The sequence below is a fragment of the Aulostomus chinensis genome, chromosome 3 (genome assembly GCF_037954235.1).
Source record: "Aulostomus chinensis isolate RoL2024-O1b breed Wild chromosome 3, RoL_Achi_v1.0, whole genome shotgun sequence".
Lineage (NCBI taxonomy): Eukaryota > Metazoa > Chordata > Actinopteri > Syngnathiformes > Aulostomidae > Aulostomus > Aulostomus chinensis.
The window spans coordinates 19,940,204-19,963,048 of NC_141322.1; the positions used below are offsets into that span (position 1 = coordinate 19,940,204).

General features: G+C 41.5%; 1 protein-coding gene across 5 annotated transcripts; it reads left to right on the plus strand.

Moving 5' to 3' along the window:
• The first annotated feature begins 360 nt into the window (after positions 1 to 360).
• grm2b (glutamate receptor, metabotropic 2b) lies at positions 361 to 22,739 on the plus strand. Of its 5 annotated transcripts, none has more exons than XM_086199404.1 (6): positions 361 to 1,244; positions 4,637 to 5,269; positions 15,235 to 16,072; positions 16,698 to 17,761; positions 20,292 to 20,502; positions 21,468 to 22,739. In XM_086199404.1, exons 2-6 carry the CDS (start codon positions 4,760 to 4,762, stop codon positions 21,539 to 21,541), a joined length of 2,697 nt encoding a protein of 898 aa, XP_086055530.1. In that variant the 5' UTR covers positions 361 to 1,244; positions 4,637 to 4,759; the 3' UTR covers positions 21,542 to 22,739. The 5 variants fall into 5 exon arrangements, with proteins under 5 accessions (XP_086055530.1, XP_086055528.1, XP_086055529.1 ...); XM_086199402.1 differs by lacking the exon at positions 361 to 1,244 and adding an exon at positions 3,725 to 4,179; XM_086199403.1 differs by lacking the exon at positions 361 to 1,244 and adding an exon at positions 3,725 to 4,064.
• Positions 22,740 to 22,845: the final 106 nt, after the last annotated feature.

Consider the following 22,845-nt stretch of genomic DNA (forward strand, 5'->3'; position numbering starts at 1 on the left):
TTTGTTGGGACCGATTGCTGTTTTACACCATCTCATGGGGTCCATTTTGGACAGTCCTCACATTCCGAGATACCCTCAAAGGACCAATACGGGGTTAGGACCTGATGAGGCTTTGGTTAGACTGGGTGTAAGGTTCGAATTTCTTTTAGGCTCAAGTCAGGCTAAGGGTTGGGATTTCGGAGTTAGTTAAGGCTGTTCACGTGAATGGAAGTCAACGGAATGTCCTAATAAGGATGGCTGCGCAAACCTCTTTGTGTGTGTGTGTGTGTGGGGGGGGGGGGGGGGCGTGTGTTGTGTCCCCTTTTCAGCAAAAGACAAACTGTGCCTCTTGAGTTGGTGAAGTGCCCCACTACTCAACTAGAGTGTGATTCAGTTTTAATGAGATGGATGTGAATGGGGGGAGCTGGCCAGCGTCCACAGGAAGAAACCAAAACCAAAGAGGAAAAAAAAAGTTGATCGTCATCTCTCTTTTCACATTTTTCTATATTTAGCTGCGGAGAGGGAATTTAGGAAGTATGTTCTTTATCATGAAAAGACAGATCTTCATCTTCTGGCAGTTCCACGGGGAGGAACAAAAAATAGCTGAGATGAATTGGGATTAATGTCATTGTTTTTAATCTGGTGACTCCTACGTACACAGCAACGATGAAGAAGTTAGATTTTTGAGTCACTTCTATTTTTGTAGCTCTCTTGCGTTGACATGTCTGTGTGTGTGAAGAAGCCCAGTCGGGTTGCTGGAAGCGGGGCTGAGGCGCTGCGCTCATTGTGTGAGAGGAGCGGCAGAGAGCGGCTGCATGCTTCTGACTGCACCGACGTCTCTCAACAGTTCATGTTGTGAACTTTATTAGACTAACTTTCCGGTGGGACGCGCTTCAGAGTAGAGAATTAAATAATAATAACAACAATAATAATAATAGTAATTTAAAAAAGAACTATATACAAGGGAACGCAGACAAATCTCTCTGTCTATCCTGTGAGTCGTGCGCGCGTGGTTCCTGCTGGATCCTCAGGACAAATGGCTGGCAGACACAAGTTGGAGAGCACAGCGGAGTTGGTGTGACTTGCCAATGTGACCAACAATTCAGAACCAAGGACAGATCCAGGCTGCATGGCAAACATGCTCCAAGTGAACAACATCTGGAGCCTGCTGGTCACATGAGACGCTCCACGGCGGCCGTTCACCGTCGCAAGGCTCGCGGAGACCAAGACCCGCAGGTATAGCCGAGAGCATCCATCTACAGCAGGTAAGAGATGATGCCTCATTTACGTCACTTTCACCAAAATAATTGACTTACCAACATATTGTCTGTTATAGCTTTCCTGTCAGATGCGCATTTGCCATTTTTAATTGCGTCTTTATAGATTTGAAGGTTTCAACTTAACCAAGAGATGAGCCGATGAAGCACCTGATGGAAAACCTCTCCTTTGTTTCCACATGGCATCGCTGATAAAACAGAATCTGATCTGATGCATGAAGGCTGTTTTCCACCAGGAGTGACTGCATGCCGGCACTTGAGATTTATGTATGAGGCTGCTCAATCCACGTTGTTTCAAGTTGAAATTACATGCAGAAAAAAATTCAAACCTTTTACCATTTTTTCTGTTTTTTGTTTTTTTAAACAAACCTTAAAGGCAATTGTGTGGGTAAATGTGCTGTTTATAGTTCCCGAGGTTACTTTTATTACAGACAATGTGGTAAATATGAGAAGGTGCATTGGGGTTTCTCAGAAATGTGAGAGGATGACATTGATAGATGAGTTACAGGCTGCTGCTACCTTGTCTTTGTTATGTTACTGTCACTTCTTGTCCCACAGTTCCAAGTCTTATTTGCCTCACAGAGTGAATAAGGCTGAATGTTTCTGAGTCAAAATCCCGTGGAGTGTCTGAGAGCTCAACAACCAGATTTCCCTGCTGTTTTATTAATAATGACGCACTGTTCAAATTCTTAATCAGAGGCACCTTAATTCCTTCAGCTGACAAGTCCAGGTGGAAGGATGAACTGGTTCCTCCCTGGAGATTAAATCATGACGGAAATTATTATGGTGGCTGTTATGTTTTCTTCTTTGTTTGCGTTCCATTAATTAAGCATCATTAGATGAACAACTTTAAATTGAGGCTCATCAAAGGTTGTCAAATGTTAAGTTTTACCTTTATTAATCATGCAGTTAATTTGTCCTCTCCCATTATGTTGACATTATCATAATAAGGAAAACAAAAGCTCTGTCATTTTATGTTATCATCTTTTGAGTGTCACTACATCAAGCTCACAGATCAAGTCTTGTATTTAGGCTATCACTTGACAGGCGTAAAGATTCATGTGCAGAAACTAAATTAAATGTCATGTATATTCAAGGATTTAACAAAACTGCACACAGGCTGGGAGCCAAACAAATCAGATAGAAAACGCTTATTAGAATTATTTTTATATTTTATGAAATAGCATTTGAAATATATGTATTATGCATCAGATCTAATCCTAGCAGACTTTGTTAACAATCATGGGGGTTACTTGAGTCTTCTGTTCTGCTCTCAGCTGGGTCTCCTCGGCTCGTTTTTCAGATATTCACGGATACATGTAATAGTAGGACTGTACATGCCAATCACCGCTGAGAGGGAGTCGGCAGTGAGTCATACATTGCACATTAGCTATATTTGGATAAGACAGTGAGGAATGGTGTTATCAACGTATCTTTATGCTAATGTTGGAGAAATCCTCTCTGCTGGGTGGGAGCAGTAATGCATTCGCTGACGGTTCAAAGCGGAGTAAAGCACACTGTCTTTTCTTTTTGAACTCGCCTTTCACTGGGAATATTGTGCGCAGACAGCTGGGGAGCCAGTGATTCTCTGGGCTGCTGCATGTGACATCTACATCCAGATAGTTTTAATGATGCAATTGAGGCTTGATAGAAGCTAGTTCCGAACCAAGCTGACATTTAATGCTCATGCAAGCTGATTATACACCCCGTTTAATACTCTAAATGTGGTTTTGGTTGCTGTTTTTCTGATCCTCTGAAGAGTCTCCAGCATATATTTGCACTTCTTAGAGACTTGAGGCTCCTCTAGACCTCCAACCTCTATTTGGCCTAGTTTACATAGGCCTGCCTAATTGGCTGTTCCTTATTGCCCCGTTAACTCACACACTGACCTTGTCTTTGCGACCAGAGAGCCCCCATCTGCTCCAGCAGACAACACAGGTACAATTAGACGCATCATACTGAAGTTGCTTTCTCACCTTGATGCTAATCGCAGGACATATGTAGTGAAGCAACGCCTGCACCTGCCCGAAATCATGTCTTCACACACTACCACATGTAATCATCTTCACCAGATACAAAGTAGTGCATTCATTAACGGCGCGTAAGGTTCGCCACCCACAACCTGATGCAATATTCATCGGGGGGGAGGGCATTCATTAGACTTTTTACTTTCACATTTTCTTTGTTGTTTCTTGCTCAGAGTGCTCCTGGAATATCACAGAATATTCTTCAACCCTCCCTCGCACCGTGTGATCGTATTATGGGTGCAGCCGCAAGAAGCTGGTGTTTGCAGCCTGCCCCTGCATATACCCCACAGCGAGGGGTTTCTGCCTCTGTGAACACAGGAAACAGAACACGCTCGGATTGTTGACACTTCAGAGAAATGCTGACAACATTACAGTTATTACATAAAGTGACACGTGCACATGTAATTTAACTCACATTTCTTTTTTTATAAAAGAGAAAACATCAGAGAAGGCACATTCTTTACGATAATGTATTCATCTGAATTTTTGATTCACCCTAGTCAACCTCTGCCTTCTCTGAAATAGTGTAAATATATTACAGAAATGCTGCCGAAATACAGATAAGTTGACAAAAAGTTCACTGACAGAATAGATAAGACCCATTAAATGTGTTTTCTGAACTTGTTTATACAAACATGATGAATGTGTCTGAAAGGAGGGGGGCTGTTTCTCTCTCCGTTCCAGCGCTGAGATTGAATGTGCCCTCCCTCTTAATCAGACATCATAACAACTCCTGGCGAGATCTAAACCTGTAACCTCGACATGATAGGAATCTATATTGGTATACATGCCCACTTCCCTGCAGTCCAACCCTTATTTATTTTTTTACCCTCCATGTTTCCATGGCAACCCCAGTCATTGATGAGAACCAGCATCTATGTGATATCTCATTGCAGGTTAGGAAATTACGCCTCGCTCCAGAAGTGACTTAAATATCTTGTGTTTGATATTTTCTCATACAGCTGGATTTCTGCTTCCTATCTTGGGTTAATAGTCTCCAATGATATTATTTGTTCTTACTATAGCTAGAGATTTCAAGAAGCTGAGAAAAAAGTAATAAAGTCTCGGTAAGAATCAATAAGAAAACTGGGAAGAAGCACTCTTGAGAGAAACTGTCTGCCTTTATACTGCTCTATATTGTTTCAGTAGCTCTTCCATATCCTTAAATACACCTGCGGGCAAAACAGTAAAGGTGTGCTACTCAAACTCAGAGGCAGACTTAAGTCGAGGGCTGACGTTGGGTGCCAATCATGAACATTTCGAGAAATATACTAAATGTTCTGTGACAGTTCTGTATTTTTGTCCTTGTAGTTTCAGATAGATTCACTTATTTTTTGTCTCTAACTCGCACAGGAATTATCCAACATGCTGTAAGTTACCCACTGACAGAAGACTTGAAAGTCACCCATCTCCAGACGCTGTGAACCTTCACTCCTCTCTACTTTGATCAGCTGAACCTTGCTCCCTGATCCTGCCATGCTGAGCATAGTGCTCTGCCTCAGGTCTCTGGCCAGGGCTGCCCATTTCTGGCCTTTGGACATGCTCCTACTGGAGCTGCTGATACCAGGGGTCCTGCCCAGCATGTCCAGATTACCCCCTGCTGCCAAGCGTGAGATCATCATAGATGGAGACTTGGTGATCGGAGGCCTGTTCCCGGTGCACCAGAAGGGTGATGGGATGGAGGACTGTGGTAACATCAATGAAGCGAGAGGGATCCAGAGACTGGAGGCCATGCTGTTTGCACTTGATGAGATTAACTCCAGTGATCGCATCCTCCCTGGACTCCAGCTAGGGGCCCACATCCTGGACACCTGCTCGAAGGACACCTACGCTCTGGAGCAGTCCCTCGATTTCGTCAGAGCCTCCCTCACCAAGGTGCATGATCCAGGCTTCATCTGCCCTGATGGTTCCCGGCCCATTCAGAACGAGGTTCCACTGGCCATCTCTGGGGTCATTGGGGGATCCTACAGTGACGTCTCCATTCAGGTAAATATTCATTAGACTCACAAGTTTGGTTCTAGTTACAGAAACCTACACCATCGCTACGCTACAATAAACATCCATCCATCCATCGTCTTCCGCTTATTCCTGTTAAGGGTCGCGGGGGGGCTGGTGCCTATCCCAGCAGCTACGGGTGAGAGGCGGGGTTCACCCTGGACGGGTCGCCAGTCCATCACAGGGCCAACATATAGAAACAAACAACCATTCACTCTCACATTCGTACTATGTCTACGGTCAATTTAGAGTATCAATCAGCCTCGTCCCCTCTTGATGTCTTTGGACTGTGGGAGGAAGCTGGAGTACCAGAGAGAACCCACACAGGAACAGGGAGAACATGCAGACTCACACAGAAAGATCCTGTTCCTGAGCCGGGACTCAAACCCGGAACCTTCTTGCTGTGAGGCGGCAGTGCAGACCACTGCACCACCGTGCCACCAACAATAAACATGTTCTACAGTAAATATTAATGTAGATGTAATGTTAAATGTACGGTGGTACAAATTTGGAAATAAGGGGAAAGGTTCATTATCTATAAAAGTTGGACGATTCTGCAAATCCCAGTTTACAGTCCATGCAAATACTCTGTGGCGAAGCCCAAAGTTATTTCTGTTTCATGGCAAAAAGGAAAAGTGAGATGAGGGAGTGGAATTGTGCATGCAACAGACAAGTGTTTCATTTAATTGTAGAAATTTTACCATGACCTTCACCAAACCATTATCATGTGTCTTGATTTTGTTTGTTAGGGTGATCACATATCCTAACCACAACCTTTCTCTGAGCGTAAACACTTGTAGAAACTCAACTAAACTGCAGAAAGTGAGTTGTTTTTTTTAACATTGGCTGTAATCTAAGGTTCACTCTCTGTTTTAAATGTCCAGTTTATCCATGTTTACTGAGCCAAAGGACTGAGCCTTGAAGAACTGTTGCTTTGGCTAGAATAAGAGACCCCCTGGATATTTTGTACAAAAAACAACAACATTCATATCCAACACTCTGACAACAACTTTTGCCTTGGAAAGAAAACCTGACCTTCCACACATGTATGAAAAGTTGCCAGAGGCGATACATCTGAGCATGATTAATTAATTCCAATTCCCCCACACACCATAAGTGATGCAGAGTGAGACAGTGTGTAATAATAATATGAGAACATTTTCCATCAACTGTCTTTTATGATACACATTAAATACACATATTAGGATTTTTTTTTTGTGACAGCATTTTGGAAGTGTAGAGTCATTTCTAAGAAAATGGTGTCTGACAATATTAGCTCATATTCTAGACAGCTGAAACATTTTCCAGAGGTCGCCTCCGAGTTTAAATGGTGAAATTTGAAACCCAACTAAAGGCAGTGAAACTACAGCATTAGCAGAATTAGCAGCAGTAGCTTCAGTACGTAACAGTACTTCGGTGACACCTTTAACCATAAAATCTACACCAATCACCTATTATGAGAGGATAGCAAGTTTAAGTGCATTGGTAACCTCTCTGCCAGCAAATCTACTTCGTTGTTTCATTTTAGCTGCAGAGGGAACCCTGATTACCCTCTGTACACTGCCGGCTCAGCGCAAAACAGAAATGAGACACAGTTAGCAGTTAGCTTGCAAGCATTTAGCAAGGAAAGATCATCAAAAATCCCTTAGGTAATATATTAGCTTTTTTGTCCCAATAGCCCCCCCCCCCCCCATTTTTTTTCAACTATTTCAGCTTAAAAACCAAGCAATAAAGTAGTATGCTTTTATAGAGTAAAGTGCTGCATGTAACAGTAATATAACACATTTGAGCCATGGATAAGACTCTCAGCATGGCATTTACACCTGAAAAGATGTTGATGACTAAAGGAGCCTTCATGAATAATGCAGCAATATTTGTCCTTTCCAATCAGTGTACGTGCTACATATGTGGAGTGGCAAGCCAAGGGGTTAGTTGACACGATGATACTTGTTCTGGATTTCTCCAGATGGTTGAAAATGTCTTGGCGGACCTAACAGGAGGGATCCATCAATCGAAAATACAAAACATTTGCTACCAATAAAACAAAAAGAATTAAATACGCAACACACAATTGACAGACCCCATATACAGACTTACTGTATCTAACACCTTAAATGAGGAGAAAACCTCCATGCTCGAAAAGAAACATTAAGTTATATTGTACGTGTCACGCTAGCAGAGAGTGCAGATCTGTAAAAAGTTGTTTAACATTGCATTGCATTTCTTCTTCTTTCTGCTCTCTGCTTCTGCTCCTATCCACACCTTTTCTATGAATGTAGCCCTTCTTCTTCCCACATGTCCACTTCTGCATTTTCCCCAATCACATTCCCCACAAATCCTTTTAAATAACCTCTGAATGCATCTAAGTGAGTACTTTTACTTCAGCATGATTTACACCATCCGATGTAACATACATTCCAGTGCTTTAAAAAAATAGATTTGATTGGCGCTTTATAACCAAATCTATTTGTAATTCTTCTGCTTCTCACTGTGGGAGTATAAAGATTGGACTCATCTTTGATTTATAACTCCCAGTATCTCCACACAGTGTAAGAGCACTTTGAATAAGTTGAGTGCAGGAGGCTCTTTGACTGTGACTCCCTCGTTAATGTTTGCTCAAACAACGCCAGAGTTCGAACCAACCTTACATAAGTTCCTGCCAGGAGGCTGCAGTGATGAGTGCTTCATCTCGCTATGTTAAAGCTGAACAGGAATATTTTCATAGACAAAATCACAGGCTGACATTTTTTTAATTCACCGGACAGTTTTGAGTTTTTGGGCTATTTTGCTTACTTAAAACATCTTCTCTTAGTAGTAGAAAAAAAAAGATCCAAGAACTACTTATTTTAGTCAACATTTCTACTCTGGAGATGCAAATAAAAGCAAATTCTGTCATAGTGGATTGAATAATGACTCATTCAGATATTCAAACATACAATTGCAGGACTTGTACACATTTACACATAATCGTCAGTGGAAGGTTTACGGGGAGCTTTTATTATTCACATGCCATGTCTTATCTTTCCCTAAAATGTTTATAGTTTTAAATATATTAAAATGCTGTTTTTTTCAAAGAGTTTCCTCATCTTCTGGGATTTTATTCCCATCTATATTCCAAAGGTATTTACTGAGAGGCATTTACCATATTTTCCAAATTCGAGAGTGATGAAAGGAGATGTCCAGAATTCGGTTTAAAAAAAAAGAAAACAAATTTTGTCATCCAGATTTATTTTCTGACAACATACACGAGTTGGCACATATTTCTTGAGATAATGGTTCGTTTGCTCGCAATACAAGGACTAGTGCTGTCATGCAAGGTGATATCTATTCATCTGGTAAGAGTTTTTACACCATTCATCCTAGTATCTTGATGTGAACTCAGGGCCTCCTTAGAAAGACAGAAGTGCGCAATACAGATCTTTTGTCCTTTCTCTTGAAAAGTTGAAGAAGGCAGTATGTTTTCAGTAACCAAGAAAAAGAGAATCTGTGTGGATTTCTATGAATGAGTGTCACTCTCACAAAGACTCAAACTGAAAATCACTGTTTTTGAATTTGAATACATACCTCTCAGCGGTCACGATGCTTAACATTCTCTTTGTGGATGGCCTTTAGTCAGCAGATACCTCTGTGAATGGAGCTGTGAGAGTGGCGAGAAGCCCATGGTGGGATGTTTTTCAGAGGTCACTGGTTTACACAGTCCCTATTTATCCCAGATCAATGCTTGACGAAGAGAAAGGGGGTGTCCTCAATTTAAGAGTGCCAGGGAGAATCCAGGGCAGCTTGAGAGAAACTTCTTTTCCCATCTGTGGGGTGCATCATCATTGGCTGGCGGGAAGGTGCCCACCTGTGTGTGGAGAGGAGGCTGCCTGTAACAGGGCCAAGGATGAGATGAAGAGTGGCCAGTTTCTCATGCGCCTGAGACAGATCATTTAGCGTGGAAATGTTTAAAAAAAATTTCATCCTGATTTTAATACTTTGGTGTCCTTGTAATGTCTTCTACTGTTTTAATCTCGATTGTGATCTGCGCGAAGCTGGCCACGAATAATGACTCAGTCCAAAGAGCCTATTTTAGAGTTATATATATCCCCTAGAATCAACCACACACAAGAAAATGATGTAAAAAGATCAATGAAATCATTCCGAAGTCTCCTTGCGCTTTCTCTACTCTAAAAGAAAATATGTAAAAGATCCGTATTAAATTCACAAGCCACTGCACTTTCAACATAATCACATACAAATTGGCTCAGGGGCATAATCAGAAAATTATCTTCAGCCTGGACTTTATGCAAATAACTTCTAGCACAAATCCACTCTCAAGCCGTCGCACATGTTTTTAAATAATTAAAAGAATTCAAAGGAAAATCTCGTAGTTTTGTGGCAAAAAAAAATCATAAAAGAACTATGAAATTGTTCCATTCAACATATTAAATGTGCAATATAACAATATAACCTGCTCTGCTTTTAGATGATTGTGAATCTAGAATCCGACAAATTTAATATCCTAAGATGTACACCTCAGGCAAATCCTTTAAGGTCATTACACAAACACTCACTGCCCCTGTGGCTGCTGATCCTCAGAAATTTCTATCTATCCTTTTTTTGATGTTTCATATTTTTTTGGTTTGTGATGGCTTATTAAGTCTGTTGTTGTACACAGGAACTGGAGAGGGCTCTGTCTTTATTGTGTTTTTGTCATCAGTGAGTGCAGCGGGTGAAAAAAAAAATCCTGCTTTGGTGTTAACTTCAAAAAGGGCCTTGTTTATCATGTGATATGATGTCTAAATCCCCCTGCTTTCCTCATTCTTATCCTTTCCTCTCCCTTCCCAGGAACTGTTATTTTTGAACTGAAAACTTCAGCACGCACTCATGGAGAACACGGCTCAGCTCCCTAATTAGCACATCAGAATGTCATTCAAAGTGAAGGAGAACATTGTAATGAAGGGGAGGATGGTTCGTGTCAGGACCCTCACAGTCAATAATATTGAAGCGATCGATTTCCAGATTCACTCTCCTTCAACGCATCTGTCATCATAAGAATAAATCATCAGTGTTTTCCCAGAACCTGTTGCTGTTTTTCAAACTGAACACTGCACACCTCTCTTTATTACTTCATTACTTCTATTTAGAAGTGCCAGAGGCTAGAAGTAGAATTTCAAATGATAAAGAGCAACAATCTTCTAAGAGGTTTCCTTGTACCTGGGAGTTGACAGACAGCTCATGGAAATCCACGGCAGTAAAGAGGAGCTCTCTGCAGCTGGGTGGTTCGTATGTGCTTTTCATCATGTGGTCAAAGTCTGAAATTTGAAGATAAGAGACACAATTAGGGAGATGAAGATTATTGACGCAGTACCTGTTTTACAGCAGCCAATGTTTTGGAATGAGCTGTTCCAAGTGGGCACGGCTGACTAGTCCATTTTTATGCCAAAAGTTCTTTCCCACATCGTGGGTGGTAGCAGCCCTGAAGCCCACTAACTTACCACATGGTCAGTACCAGGCTGTTTTCAGGAATAGTGACATCATGTTACAAGAGATTCTATTGGTCCGGATGTGGTCCTTGCATTTGTTTTGATCTCTCATGCTGATTATGGTCTGGTTCCAGTTGAGGTGCAGCTGAAGAGGCTGCTGGGTCACTGTCCTGCCCGCATTGACCGGATATGGCTCTTTACTACGGAGCTGATAAAAGTCCAGATAGTCTCTGTGTTTTCTGGAAATACATCTGTGCCATCCTTTTGTTTTTAAGCCTTTCATTTTGCCACTGCAAAGACAGTCGCAGGCCCCTGGAAGTTGTAGGTCCTCTCTCACCTGCTCAAACAACCCTGTGGATGATTCATTTGTGGTTGTGCTTGTATGTTATTGCATGTTCAGTGTATTGAATGTACTTGCATGATCCAGGATTACTCACACTTGACATTTTTTTTCCTTTTTACTTTGATGAACACAATTCCAACATAGGAATCCCAGTAGATAACCATCACATGGACAACATCTCTGGTCCTTTAGTAAGTAGTTGGGCTGCTTTACATCCTTAAGTTTCTCTTTGCGTGACATGTCATGTAGGGCTCAGCTTGACAGGGACCTCTGGGACACACAGATGGACTTTCCATGTTGAAAAAAAAATCATGACAGACACATGAGTAAGAGGCTGCCCATGTTCTAGCTGTCGCTCATCGCTCTTCAATGCTTCTGCTCTTTAAGTTGGACTGGAATACTCACAGACCATCAAACACTGGATTAATAAAATAGAGGATCAGAGGCAGAGAGTTTTATCTGCTCACAGCCTTTTTGTCTATTGATTATATTACACCAATATGAACTATATGTGTTTTTATATTCCCAAACAAACAACACTGCAATAATCAGTTGGTATATTAGATACTGTATAATATGCATTAATCTATTGAATGCTGCCATTTCTGTGAAGAAATAATTGCTAATAAATTGCGAACATACTCATCATGGTACAAAAAATGAGCAACACAGTGTATATAGGCCTACACAGTGTGTGTGTGTATATGTATATACATATATATGTATCTGTATGTATATTTCTATACACACACATGCACATATATAATTTGATACTTTGACTTACAGTTGATAAACACACACACACATACACACATACATACACGTATTTATCAACTGTAAGTCAAAGTATAAAAGTTCGCTCATTTGTAGTTATTATACGGCTGAGAGTATCTCTCCTTATTAGACTTGTGGATGAAGGGAGTGAGAGCTAAAGAGGTAAATCAGGATGAACAGACAGTCACTGTCACACACTTCAGTGCCATCCTGAATGGTGCACTACAGTATATCAAGCTTCTCTGAGAATCTTTTGATCAAGGCCATTTCTGAACGAAACTACCCATTACTATGCAAGTGTGACTGAGCCGGTGTTGCTACTCTTACGTTAGCCAGCTGCATACAAAATACTATAAATCCCCATCATCATCAATGAATCAGTAAATGAAACCATTTCTACCGGCTTCCCATGTGCATGAACAAAAATATTCTCATCTGTCAGTGGGTTATTTCATGAGACTGCGGCACAAATTGTAGTAACACTGCAGTGAAGTAGTGCTGGGTGCAGCATGCCTGTCTTAATACATCACATTTACTCCAGTCATCCCCTCAAGAGCTGGTGGTGTGCCTGTGCTGGCTCCTAACTTCAGGGTGTTTTAGCTAAAGGAGGTTAAGGCTTGCAAATTAGGGTTAATGTCATTAATATCTGAGACAGAACGTGTGTGTGTGTGTGTGTGTGTGTGTGTGTGTGTGTGTGTGTGTGTGGGTGGTTGCATTCCATTTACATTCTAGATTAGTACTTCCTGTTTCTCTCAGTCCTGCAATGTATATTTACAAATACATGATTAATAACAAGGCTGTTTGGGGCAGAGAATTATGGGTAATACAAGAAAATATGAAAGAGGAAATTAACAATGTGGCTAAGAATGGTACTGCAACAAAAATATGAATTATTTATTTATCATTATTATTAAAATATCCATGGACTCTCGCTGGGGTCCAGACCTTTGAATCCGTCTGGCATTGTGACTTGAAACAGCAGTTTCTTGATTGAAAAACGGTGAATGCAATGATGATGCTGGGGCAGTAAAGGTTAGCTCATCAATGCCATGGATGAGACCTTTCACACAGCGTATTTTCTCATTATTGCATGGCTCTGTTTTTCTTCGCTCCCTTTTCTTCAAACCCTGGAAAAAACAATATGTCGGCATGGCTGCACATCAGAACATTATTAGAGTATCATGTTAATTAAAATTCACCTGACTTTTCTGTATGTTTCAATTTTTTTCATTCCAAACTTTTTGATATATTTCAGTCAGAGCAACAAAAAAAGATTGTCAAGTACATTTTAAGGTCACATGCGGTAGAGCTTATACAGTAGAATCTCGGGTGTTGCGTCACTGACAGCATGGATGTCTCTGCTCTTGTTGAATTCTTGTTGGTTTAAATAAATAAGAGAGAAAGAAACAGAAATCATTTTTAAGAGGACATTGTGTGACAAAGGAAGGTTCTAGTTACATCTCCGGCTTCGTTGTTTGGGAAGCCTCCCGGCGTACAATAATACCAGAGGGAGGTGGTAGGCATATTCATTTAATCACCGCTTCATCTGATGAGGATGGTGAAAAATGACACATTTTAAGCAGCTCTCTGTCATATTTTGTCTGTAATGCTGAGAGGGAACATAATTGCCAGGATTTTATGTTGTAATTCTGACTCAATCATGTCATCAGGCTTTTTTCCAGTGACAGATTATCATCCACCCCTGTTAAAATCAGCACCGCCAGCTATCATCTCCTCCATTATATTTGTCTGGGTTAGGTGGGCACCTTAATATCTGACAGAATCTTTCTTGAGACTTTAATGACTCGACAAAATAGTTTTAACTCTAAATAGATTTACCACATGCTTTTATGCCTCCGCCAACACGTCAAATTGCAGTTTACATCTGTGTCTAAATATATAAGTTGAGAAGACTGTTAAGTTTTCCCTCCACTCAAAATTGTGTTTTTTTATGTTAAGTCTTTTAAAATGGCATAGAAATACTTTCAGACATGTTTAGCAGGGAACTATTTCATGATGATAGGAATCGTAATGATGAAGTTCATCGTTGACTCTTGGGATATAAAATGTCATCACTCCATTTGATCCTTTTAGATATTTGTATGAATTTTCCTATGATGAATGTGGGATTCTTAATATGGGGCGGCATGGCTCAGAGGTAGAGTGACCATCGAGCAACCGAATGGTCGCTGGTTTGATCCTTACTCCCCTCCGGTGACCATGTCCAAGTATCCTTGAGCAAGATACTGAGCCCCTAATTACTCTCCCAATGTCAGCTGGGATAGGCTCCAGCCCCCCCGACCCTCAATGGATAGAAAATGGATGATTCAAAACTGTCATTTAGCTTTTATGCTTGCTGATATCAGATGTGTGCCAATAGATGTAAGTTGCCGATAACTAACCTCTCTCAGTTCCTCTTTCCACTCATTGGTTTGCATATTGCAAAACTGTTATCGTTTTTACTTTCGCAAGTCATATTTTTGTTTTGACGGAAGCAGGATCTGTTTGCAACAGTGCACTAAATTTCACATTGTTGTGTAGGAGAATGAGAGTTACAGTAGGTCTGTGAGTAAAGAGTTTCCCCATCTGACACCTCCGTCCTAATCAACTGATTCCTCTTATTCTTCTATCTATACCAGTGGGGTGGCACAGTGGTGCAGTGGTTCGCACTGCCGCCTCACAGCAAGAAGGATTCGGGTTTCGAGCCCTGGCTCGGGCACAGGGTCTTTCTGTGTGGAGTCTGCATGTTCTCCCTGTTCCTGTGTGGGTTCTCTCTGGTACTCCAGCTTCCTCCCACTGTCCAAAGACATCAAGAGAGGACGAGGCTGATTGATACTCTAAATTGACCGTAGGTGTGACTGTGAGTGTGAATGGTTGTCTGTCTATATGTGGTGGCCCTGCTATGGACTGGCGACCCCTCCAGGGGTCCCCAAACCCCACCTCTCACCCAAAGGCTACTGGGATAGGCTCCAGCCCCCCCCCCCCCCCCCCCCCCAGCGAAAAAAAATCGTAACCTCTGTGATGGAACATTGCCTTAATTTTCTCTCCATGAACTCTAAATCAATGGATACAACTTGAAGTTTTTGCATTATTGATTAAAACCAGGTGACAATGGTCAATCTCTGTCTTTTCTTCCGATACGTTGCAGATGTCCGGTTCTGTCTCTAAGAAATTTCCCTTCGGTTCCGCTCTTCTGGACTGCAGCATTTCTGTGGCCCCAGCCCCCATAGCTGATATAAATTGCTGCATTCAAATAGGCGAGAGAATCTGTCTGTTCTCCACTGTGCTGGATTTAGTCTTAATTCAGCCTCAATAGGATACTTTTTGCCGACATGTTTCTCATATCATATATCATATTTCCCTTTTCTCTCCAGGTGGCCAACCTTCTGCGACTCTTCCAGATCCCTCAGATCAGCTATGCCTCCACCAGTGCGAAGCTAAGCGATAAAACTCGCTATGATTACTTTGCCCGGACAGTACCTGCTGACTTCTATCAGGCCAAAGCCATGGCAGAGATCCTTCGGTACTTCAACTGGACCTACGTGTCAACAGTAGCATCAGAGGGGGACTATGGTGAGACTGGCATCGATGCCTTCCAGCAGGAGGCCCGTTCTCATCAAATTTGCATCGCCACCTCAGCTAAGGTTAGCCGCTCCATGAACCGCCAGGGCTATGAAAATGTCATCCGCTCCTTACAGCAGAAGTCCAACGCCAAAGTTGTGATTATGTTCACCCGTAGTGAAGACGCCCGCGAACTGCTGGTGGCTGCTGCTCGCATGAACGTCACCTTCATCTGGGTGGCTAGTGATGGCTGGGGGGCGCAGGAGAGTGTGGTTAGGGGCAGTGAGACTGCAGCCAATGGAGCTTTTACCATTGAGTTGGCCTCCTACCCAGTCAGAGAGTTTGAAGACTACTTCACTAAACTGAACCCGTACACAAACACCAGGAACCCGTGGTTCAAAGAGTTTTGGGAACACCGGTTTGGCTGCAGCCTCAAGGAACCCGGCTGTAGTGGCCAAAGCCTGAGGGATGGAACCTTTGAGCAGGAATCCAAGATCATGTTTGTGGTAAATGCAGTGTACGCGATGGCGTATGCTCTGCACAACATGAGGCAAGCTGTGTGTTCCAACACATCGAAGGTCTGTGATGCAATGAAACCAGGTAACGGCAAAAGGTTCTACAAGGAGTTCATCCTGAAGACCAAGTTTGAAGGTCAGCAAACACAATGAATGATTATGTATTATGAACATGTAGCTTACATATCTCGCAAACGGACTAATCGATTAATTGATGTTGTTTACCGATGTGTTAAGTGAGCATTGGCTGCAAATAAGCTTGGCAATGAACTTAAAATAATTTATACCGTAGCCCTGAAAAGGGATTTGTAATTATTCAATTAGCAAAAATAATCCTGTGGGGAGAAATCAGTGGGAGGGAAACTGATCAAGAACAGTCTATTCTCATACCATGAATGTACTCTCATATTTAGACGAACTGACACTTCAGCAAACCAGCGTGACTGCAAAGCTCTTTTATTTCATCACGGTATATGTCAGAAAAGCATTTTTTTAAATTATTTTTTAATGTTTAACATTACTAGCGTTTAAACTATATCTATTTTTTTGTGTCTTTTTTTACACCACTTTAATTCAGTAGATGAGTGCCTCCCATTCGACCCTCCTAAAATATTGGCACATTTATGCATTAAATTGGTGAAGTTTTCTAATGAAACCATGATATCCAATGATACTCAAATTGAATTGTTGAAGCTGTGAAAAATGAAAATTTTCTGTTAATTCGTCTCGAGACATCTTTGGGTTTTTCTGCTTCCCACCAGCTCCCTTCAGACCCACAGATACAGAGAACATGGTGCGTTTTGACTCTGTTGGTGACAGCATCAGCCGCTACAACATCTTCCATTACCACAAAGAAGATGGGAAGTTCCTCTACAGGAAGGTTGGCTACTGGGACCAAAACCTGACCTTGAATACCACCCTGGTGCCATGGCGTGGACTTGTACCACCCACCTCACAGTGCAGTGACCCTTGCAGGAAGAATGAGGTGAAGAGCATGCAGCCGGGTGATGTGTGCTGCTGGATCTGTATCCCCTGTCAGCCCTACCAGTACCTGCTGGATGAGTTCACTTGTGCTAACTGCAGCTCAGGCCAGTGGCCCCTGGCCAACCTAACAGGCTGCTATGATCTGCCTGAAGAGTACATCCGCTGGGAGGACGCCTGGGCTATTGGGCCTGTAACCATCTCCTGCCTGGGCATCCTGTGCACGCTGGCAGTAGTGGGGTTGTTCTTCAAGCACAATGAGACTCCTGTTGTTAAAGCCAGTGGACGTGAACTCTCCTACATCCTCTTGCTGGGAGTGCTGATGTGCTACAGCATGACTTTCATCTACATTGCCAAGCCGTCCACCGCTGTTTGCACCCTGCGCCGACTAGGCCTCGGCACCTCATTCGCCGTCTGTTACTCAGCTCTTCTCACCAAGACCAACCGAATCGCTCGTATCTTCAGCGGGGTGAAGGATGGAGCCCAGCGGCCACGCTTCATCAGCCCAGCCTCCCAAGTAGCAATTTGCGGCGCTTTAATCTCCTGCCAGCTGCTAGTGGCCATCATGTGGCTCCTGGTGGAGGTTCCAGGGGTTCGTAAGGAAGTGGGGCCAGAAAGGAGAGATGTGGTCACTCTTAAGTGCAACAGCAGGGAGTCCAGCATGCTCATGTCACTCACGTACAACTGTATCCTCATTATTCTGTGCACCGTCTACGCCTTCAAGACCAGAAAATGCCCTGAGAACTTCAATGAGGCAAAGTTCATAGGGTTCACCATGTACACCACTTGTATCATCTGGCTCGCCTTTCAGCCCATCTTCTACGTCACTGCCAGTGACTACAGGGTAACTATCTATGAGCGTGTTCTTGAAAAGTCTAGCTTGGTATTTCTAGTAACTTCTAAACAGTCTATAAATGCTTCCCTCCTGTGTGTATCCATGAAGGTGTCACTCTCACATTCCATTTCATCACCGTCACCCAAAATCATGAAAGCGTTCTTTTCTTTTCGGGTTGAAGGATGTGTCAAGATAGGAACAAAGACTTTGGGGACAGATCAGGCTTGAATACACAGATACAAATAATTAATGACAGTCAAACTGATTCACGGCTTTAATAAATGTTTAATGACACATTTGAGGTGCAACATTTGAATTCCAGGAGAGATTTTGTCATTAGATGCTGAGACAGAATCACACCTTTTAATGAGTTTATAACCAGGCTTATTTGGTGATACCACACTTAAAGTTAGGGAATGTTTGCAGATTTGTCATAGGCAGTTAAAATTATGCCACTTTTGCTTTTTACACAAATAGCTGAAGGACAAATTTAACATGCATGTCACAAATGATAATGAATAAATTAGCTGAACTTGCATAATCATGTCTAAACATCTTTGTAACAGCCAAAAATTAGAATACAGTTTATTTTTCCAAGGTAACAATTGAAATGAATTTATGTATTTTTCAACTCAGTATAAAGTACATATCAGGGGGCATAAAGCTGACAGACCAAGTAAGTTATCAGTGCTGGTGCCTCAGGCAGACTCAAGGCTACAGCAGTTGGTCAGGGGCTGCAACAAGGCCTTTGTTGTGCAAACAGATGGGGGGAGGTCCAGGATCACACGCGCTTTGTATCATCATGAGCTACCTCAGGCTCTTCATGTCTGTAGAGATCAGCTACCCCATCCATGACCCGAAATCCTCCACCTTTCCTGATCCCCCGTGGGATTTTGGAGACTAAGTCGGTATCAGGTTTTACCGGCAAGGTAACACACACACACACACACACACACACACACACACACACACACACACACAAACACACAAACACAAACAAGGTTTGGCACAGCAACAGAGACCTTGATAGGCTGGTTTTATGTGACACCCATAATAATGGCTCTGTTTGCCACATAGCAAAATTAAGGATGGATAGCGGAAAAAAAATTTAAATAAGAGATGAGCCTTGTTGCCCAGGGAATCATGATGAACTCATGATGAATCCACATACTATCATATAAAAGTTATGTTACTTTGAACCAGTTTTACTCTTATTTTGCAAAAACTCAGTATAATTGACTGAGAAATAATCACTTTCTGCAGTATGTTTGCTAAACTTCATTATAAATTCCAACCTTTGCCATAAATTAAACTCTTGCATGAAAAAGTAAAGGAAAAGTGAAAATAATGATGATATACCTGTTACAATATTAATATCCAACACTAGAAATGCAATTAAAAGCATTACAAAAGTGCAAATGTCAGAATGCAGTACAGTTTTGACACGCCATGTTGGTGCTTCATAATTCATGACATGTAAATAGTTTTTAGAAATATGTTTTGATGGCAGGAAGAGATAATGAACTGCAGCTAGGTGAAGTACCACCACCCTCAGCCTCTGTTGTGTTTTCACCAGCTATTTTCTTCAGCCTGAAGTCTAAATGTGTGTGAGGGCTTTTCCTATCTGCGTTGTTGTACACTACATTTCACTTCATGCTGTGGTTCTGCAAATAGAAGTTCCTGGACTGCAGGGGTAACCAGTGGGGTGGGAAGAGAGCTGGTGCTCAGGAAGATGACCCCAGCAGTCAGCTCACATTAGCAGCTGAAATATGACTAACACGCCCCACAATCTCCAGGACAGCCAGCTGTGATTATCCAACATTCTTTGTCTTGTCCTCATATTCATTCACATACGAATACACGATTAGAATTGCTAACATTCATCTTTGAAATCACACTAATTGAAAACTACAATGTGTCTAATTTTGTTTTGGCGTGATTGCAACAGTATTTCTCAGACACAATCGATATAAACTGTCATGTTGTGTTGAATTGATCCCCATATATTTCAAGCAAAGGGTTTGAATTACTTTTCAAGTCTTTCAACATCTGCACATGAAAGCCCCAGAGGATAAGAAGCAACTGGATATTATTTTTATAATTGCGCAATTGAGAGGTCATAGGAAAGATGACAAATGAGAAGATAATTAGTGACCTGCAAGTTAAGATAAGAACATGATGAAGCACAGGATATATTTTTATGCCCCCTATGTATTTAATGGGGACTGTGATTAGTTGTGTACTGCGAGCTGAGTAATTTGTGGTTGGTGAAATGACTCAGGGTTTACCTGTGAAGCCACAAGGGGGAATTTGACAGATTGGATTAAAGGTTGGACTGATTGGATCAGAGGCAATAAAAAGATGTGAAGGTGTGTGTGTGTGTGTGTATGTGTGTGAGTGTGTGAGTGAGTGTGAGAGAGAGAGGAGTGCTGTGACAAGGTGGTTTCTGAACAAACTTCATTATAGTTTTCTGAGGACAAAAGGAGGAAGTGCAAACAAAAGAGTGAATTCATCCTCACCCGCTGTCTCCGTCCTACAGGTGCAGACCACCACCATGTGTATATCCGTCAGTCTGAGTGGTTCGGTGGTCCTCGGCTGTCTCTTTGCTCCCAAGATCCACATCATCCTGTTCCAGCCGCAGAAAAATGTGGCCACTCTCCGAGTCACCGCCAATCGCTTCAGTGCCACAGTGTCTGCTTCTGCATCTGCATCTGCATCTGCTTCTGCGCCCAGTTCCAGCTACTCTAAAGGTTCCAACACACACAAACACACTCTTTCCGTTTAATACACACTAAAGAAATGCTCCCGCTCGTTTCTGACTAGAAACCTCATCATTAATTTGGGCTTTATACTCCTTTTTTTCAGTTTCATTTGCGACCTCATTTCTTGCAGCAATTTAGATTTCAGTAATGAGGAATTACAAATTATACAATAGTTATTAGGATCAATTATTGCGTTTCTCCTCATGTTAGATAAGAGTCTTGTCAGAAACTTATTAATGGAGTGACAACTAATTCACAGCACAAGCCTAAAAATACACAAGACTCAGGAAGTTTACATGGTCAGACATGGACAGACCAAGGGAGCTAAAATGGCTAAATCCAAACTACAGTTGTACATTTTTTAAATTATACAATAATTTAATGCAGCCTTTTATTACTTGTTGTGAATGACGGACATTTGAGTCATCTCAGATGATGTCTGAGAAATTAAAAGTTTCCTGAGACAAGTTTGCAATAAAACAAGTAACTATTCTAAATTAACAACTCTACAGTAAATGTACTGAAACAGTCCCAGAAAAAAATACTTTAAAGTGTAAAGAGTGTCATTATAATTCCTTTGAGTGTAATAATATTGTTGTTGGCTGATTGTTGAGGATGCATTAATGGGTTCAATTTTCTTTCTTTCTTTTGTATCTGGTTCAGCTGATTAGCTAATTAAGCACAGCTGAGCAGTTAAATCTGTGACAGTGGGTTCAACGATATGAAGTTTTTTTTTTTTTTTTAAGGGAATACTATATCGGTTATTAGAAATGTGGTAAAGATGGTTTCCCTCTGAATGTACCAGAGTGGCTGTGTAAAGTAACTGTACAAATCTAAGACTGTTGAAACTCCGCAGCATAACTGTGCTCTCAGCTGTTATCTGTGCTCAACAGTTTTTTCCCCTAACAATGAAACATCTTCTCTGGCAAACATGGTTCTTTTTATTCTCTCAGGATCAGCCTCCAACTATGTGCCAGCAGTTTGCAACGGCCGCGAGGTGGTGGACTCCACAACATCGTCTTTGTGAAAAAAGAACAAGAAAAACATCCTTCTCTGAGCATCAGAGACCATCCCATCCTCCATCATCCCGTCATCCAGCGGGGTCGAGTGTGTGTCGGGGGCCCCTCACACCATACACTACGCAGCAGAGAAATAACTGTTCAGGGGTGTGAAAGCTAAACTACAGCAAGCAGTATGTCTCAATTGTAAAGCCTTTTTGTATAGATTTGCTGTAATTTGGTTTACGAATAGATGTGATTTATTGCACCGTGCCTTGTCCTAAGAAGTCTTGTCGTCATATGGGTGGTTGTGAAGCAATCGTGTTATACAAAAGGCTGTTCTTGTCTTCTCAGTGCTGTGAATATATCCAAATGTTTTAGACATTGAATGAAAAAAAGAGAAATTAAATAAATTTACCCCTTCTGTTAAACAAAATGTGACTAACCATAGTGAACGTGATGAAAACTAGACAAATAGACAATATAAAGGACAGTGTGTTCATGTAGAATGGTATAACAGTGTGTGCTTTACTGTAATTTATGTAAATACATTTTGTAATATTAAAATATGAAATACCATTGTGTGTGGGTTGGATGATTTTGACAATGTTTGAAGTAAGAACAGCTAAGAGGCCATTTCAGTTTTTATCCGTTTCTGAAAGGAATCCATCACTTTGTCTTTTCTGTAAATTTAAGAGTCTAACAAATGGATTAATTTCTGGCAGGTGCTGAATGATTTTGATTCTGCTCTTGAACCGAGGATTATATGCTGATGCTCTAACGTCTCCATGTTCTAACTCGTTAGGTGTGTGCAAGAAAGTACTCATCCCAGATGGGCCTGGATCACAGTATCCTAATGTCAAACTGTATTGCCATGTGTAAATATACACACATATGTACACGCACACACACACACATATATATATACGCATGAGAGAGCAATGATTTTGACTCCCTCATTTACATTGTACACACACTATTTAAAATAAATGAAAAGAAATCATGAGTAATATGGTGAAATGAACCTCTGTGAAGGACAATATTATTTCTACTCAACCCTAAAAGGACACCTGCAGGGATGGTAATTTGACACTAAACAGTACTTTCACTGTCACATTAATAGAGAAACATTAATTGTCACCTCCACTTGCGCTCGCTGTGATGGATCAGCGCATGCTGCAGTGACCTCGGTCCAATGTCACAGAAATTTCAGCATATTTATTGTTCATCAAAACTGTTTCAGGCAAATAACTCTACAATATGTGAAACTCTGCAATAAAGTCAAATCTTTATAAAAAAAAAAATAATGTATGCATTTAAATGGGAGTATTAC

What these genes read in the sequence shown, in the direction of transcription:
- grm2b (XM_086199404.1), top strand. Translation starts at nt 4,760, where the DNA reads ATGCTGAGCATAGTGCTCTGCCTCAGGTCTCTGGCCAGGGCTGCCCAT. An exon ending in ACAGTGACGTCTCCATTCAG is followed by an intron (nt 5,270 to 15,234) that starts GTAAATATTCAT and finishes TTTTCTCTCCAG; the next exon opens with GTGGCCAACCTTCTGCGACT. An exon ending in TCACTGCCAGTGACTACAGG is followed by an intron (nt 17,762 to 20,291) that starts GTAACTATCTAT and finishes TCCGTCCTACAG; the next exon opens with GTGCAGACCACCACCATGTG.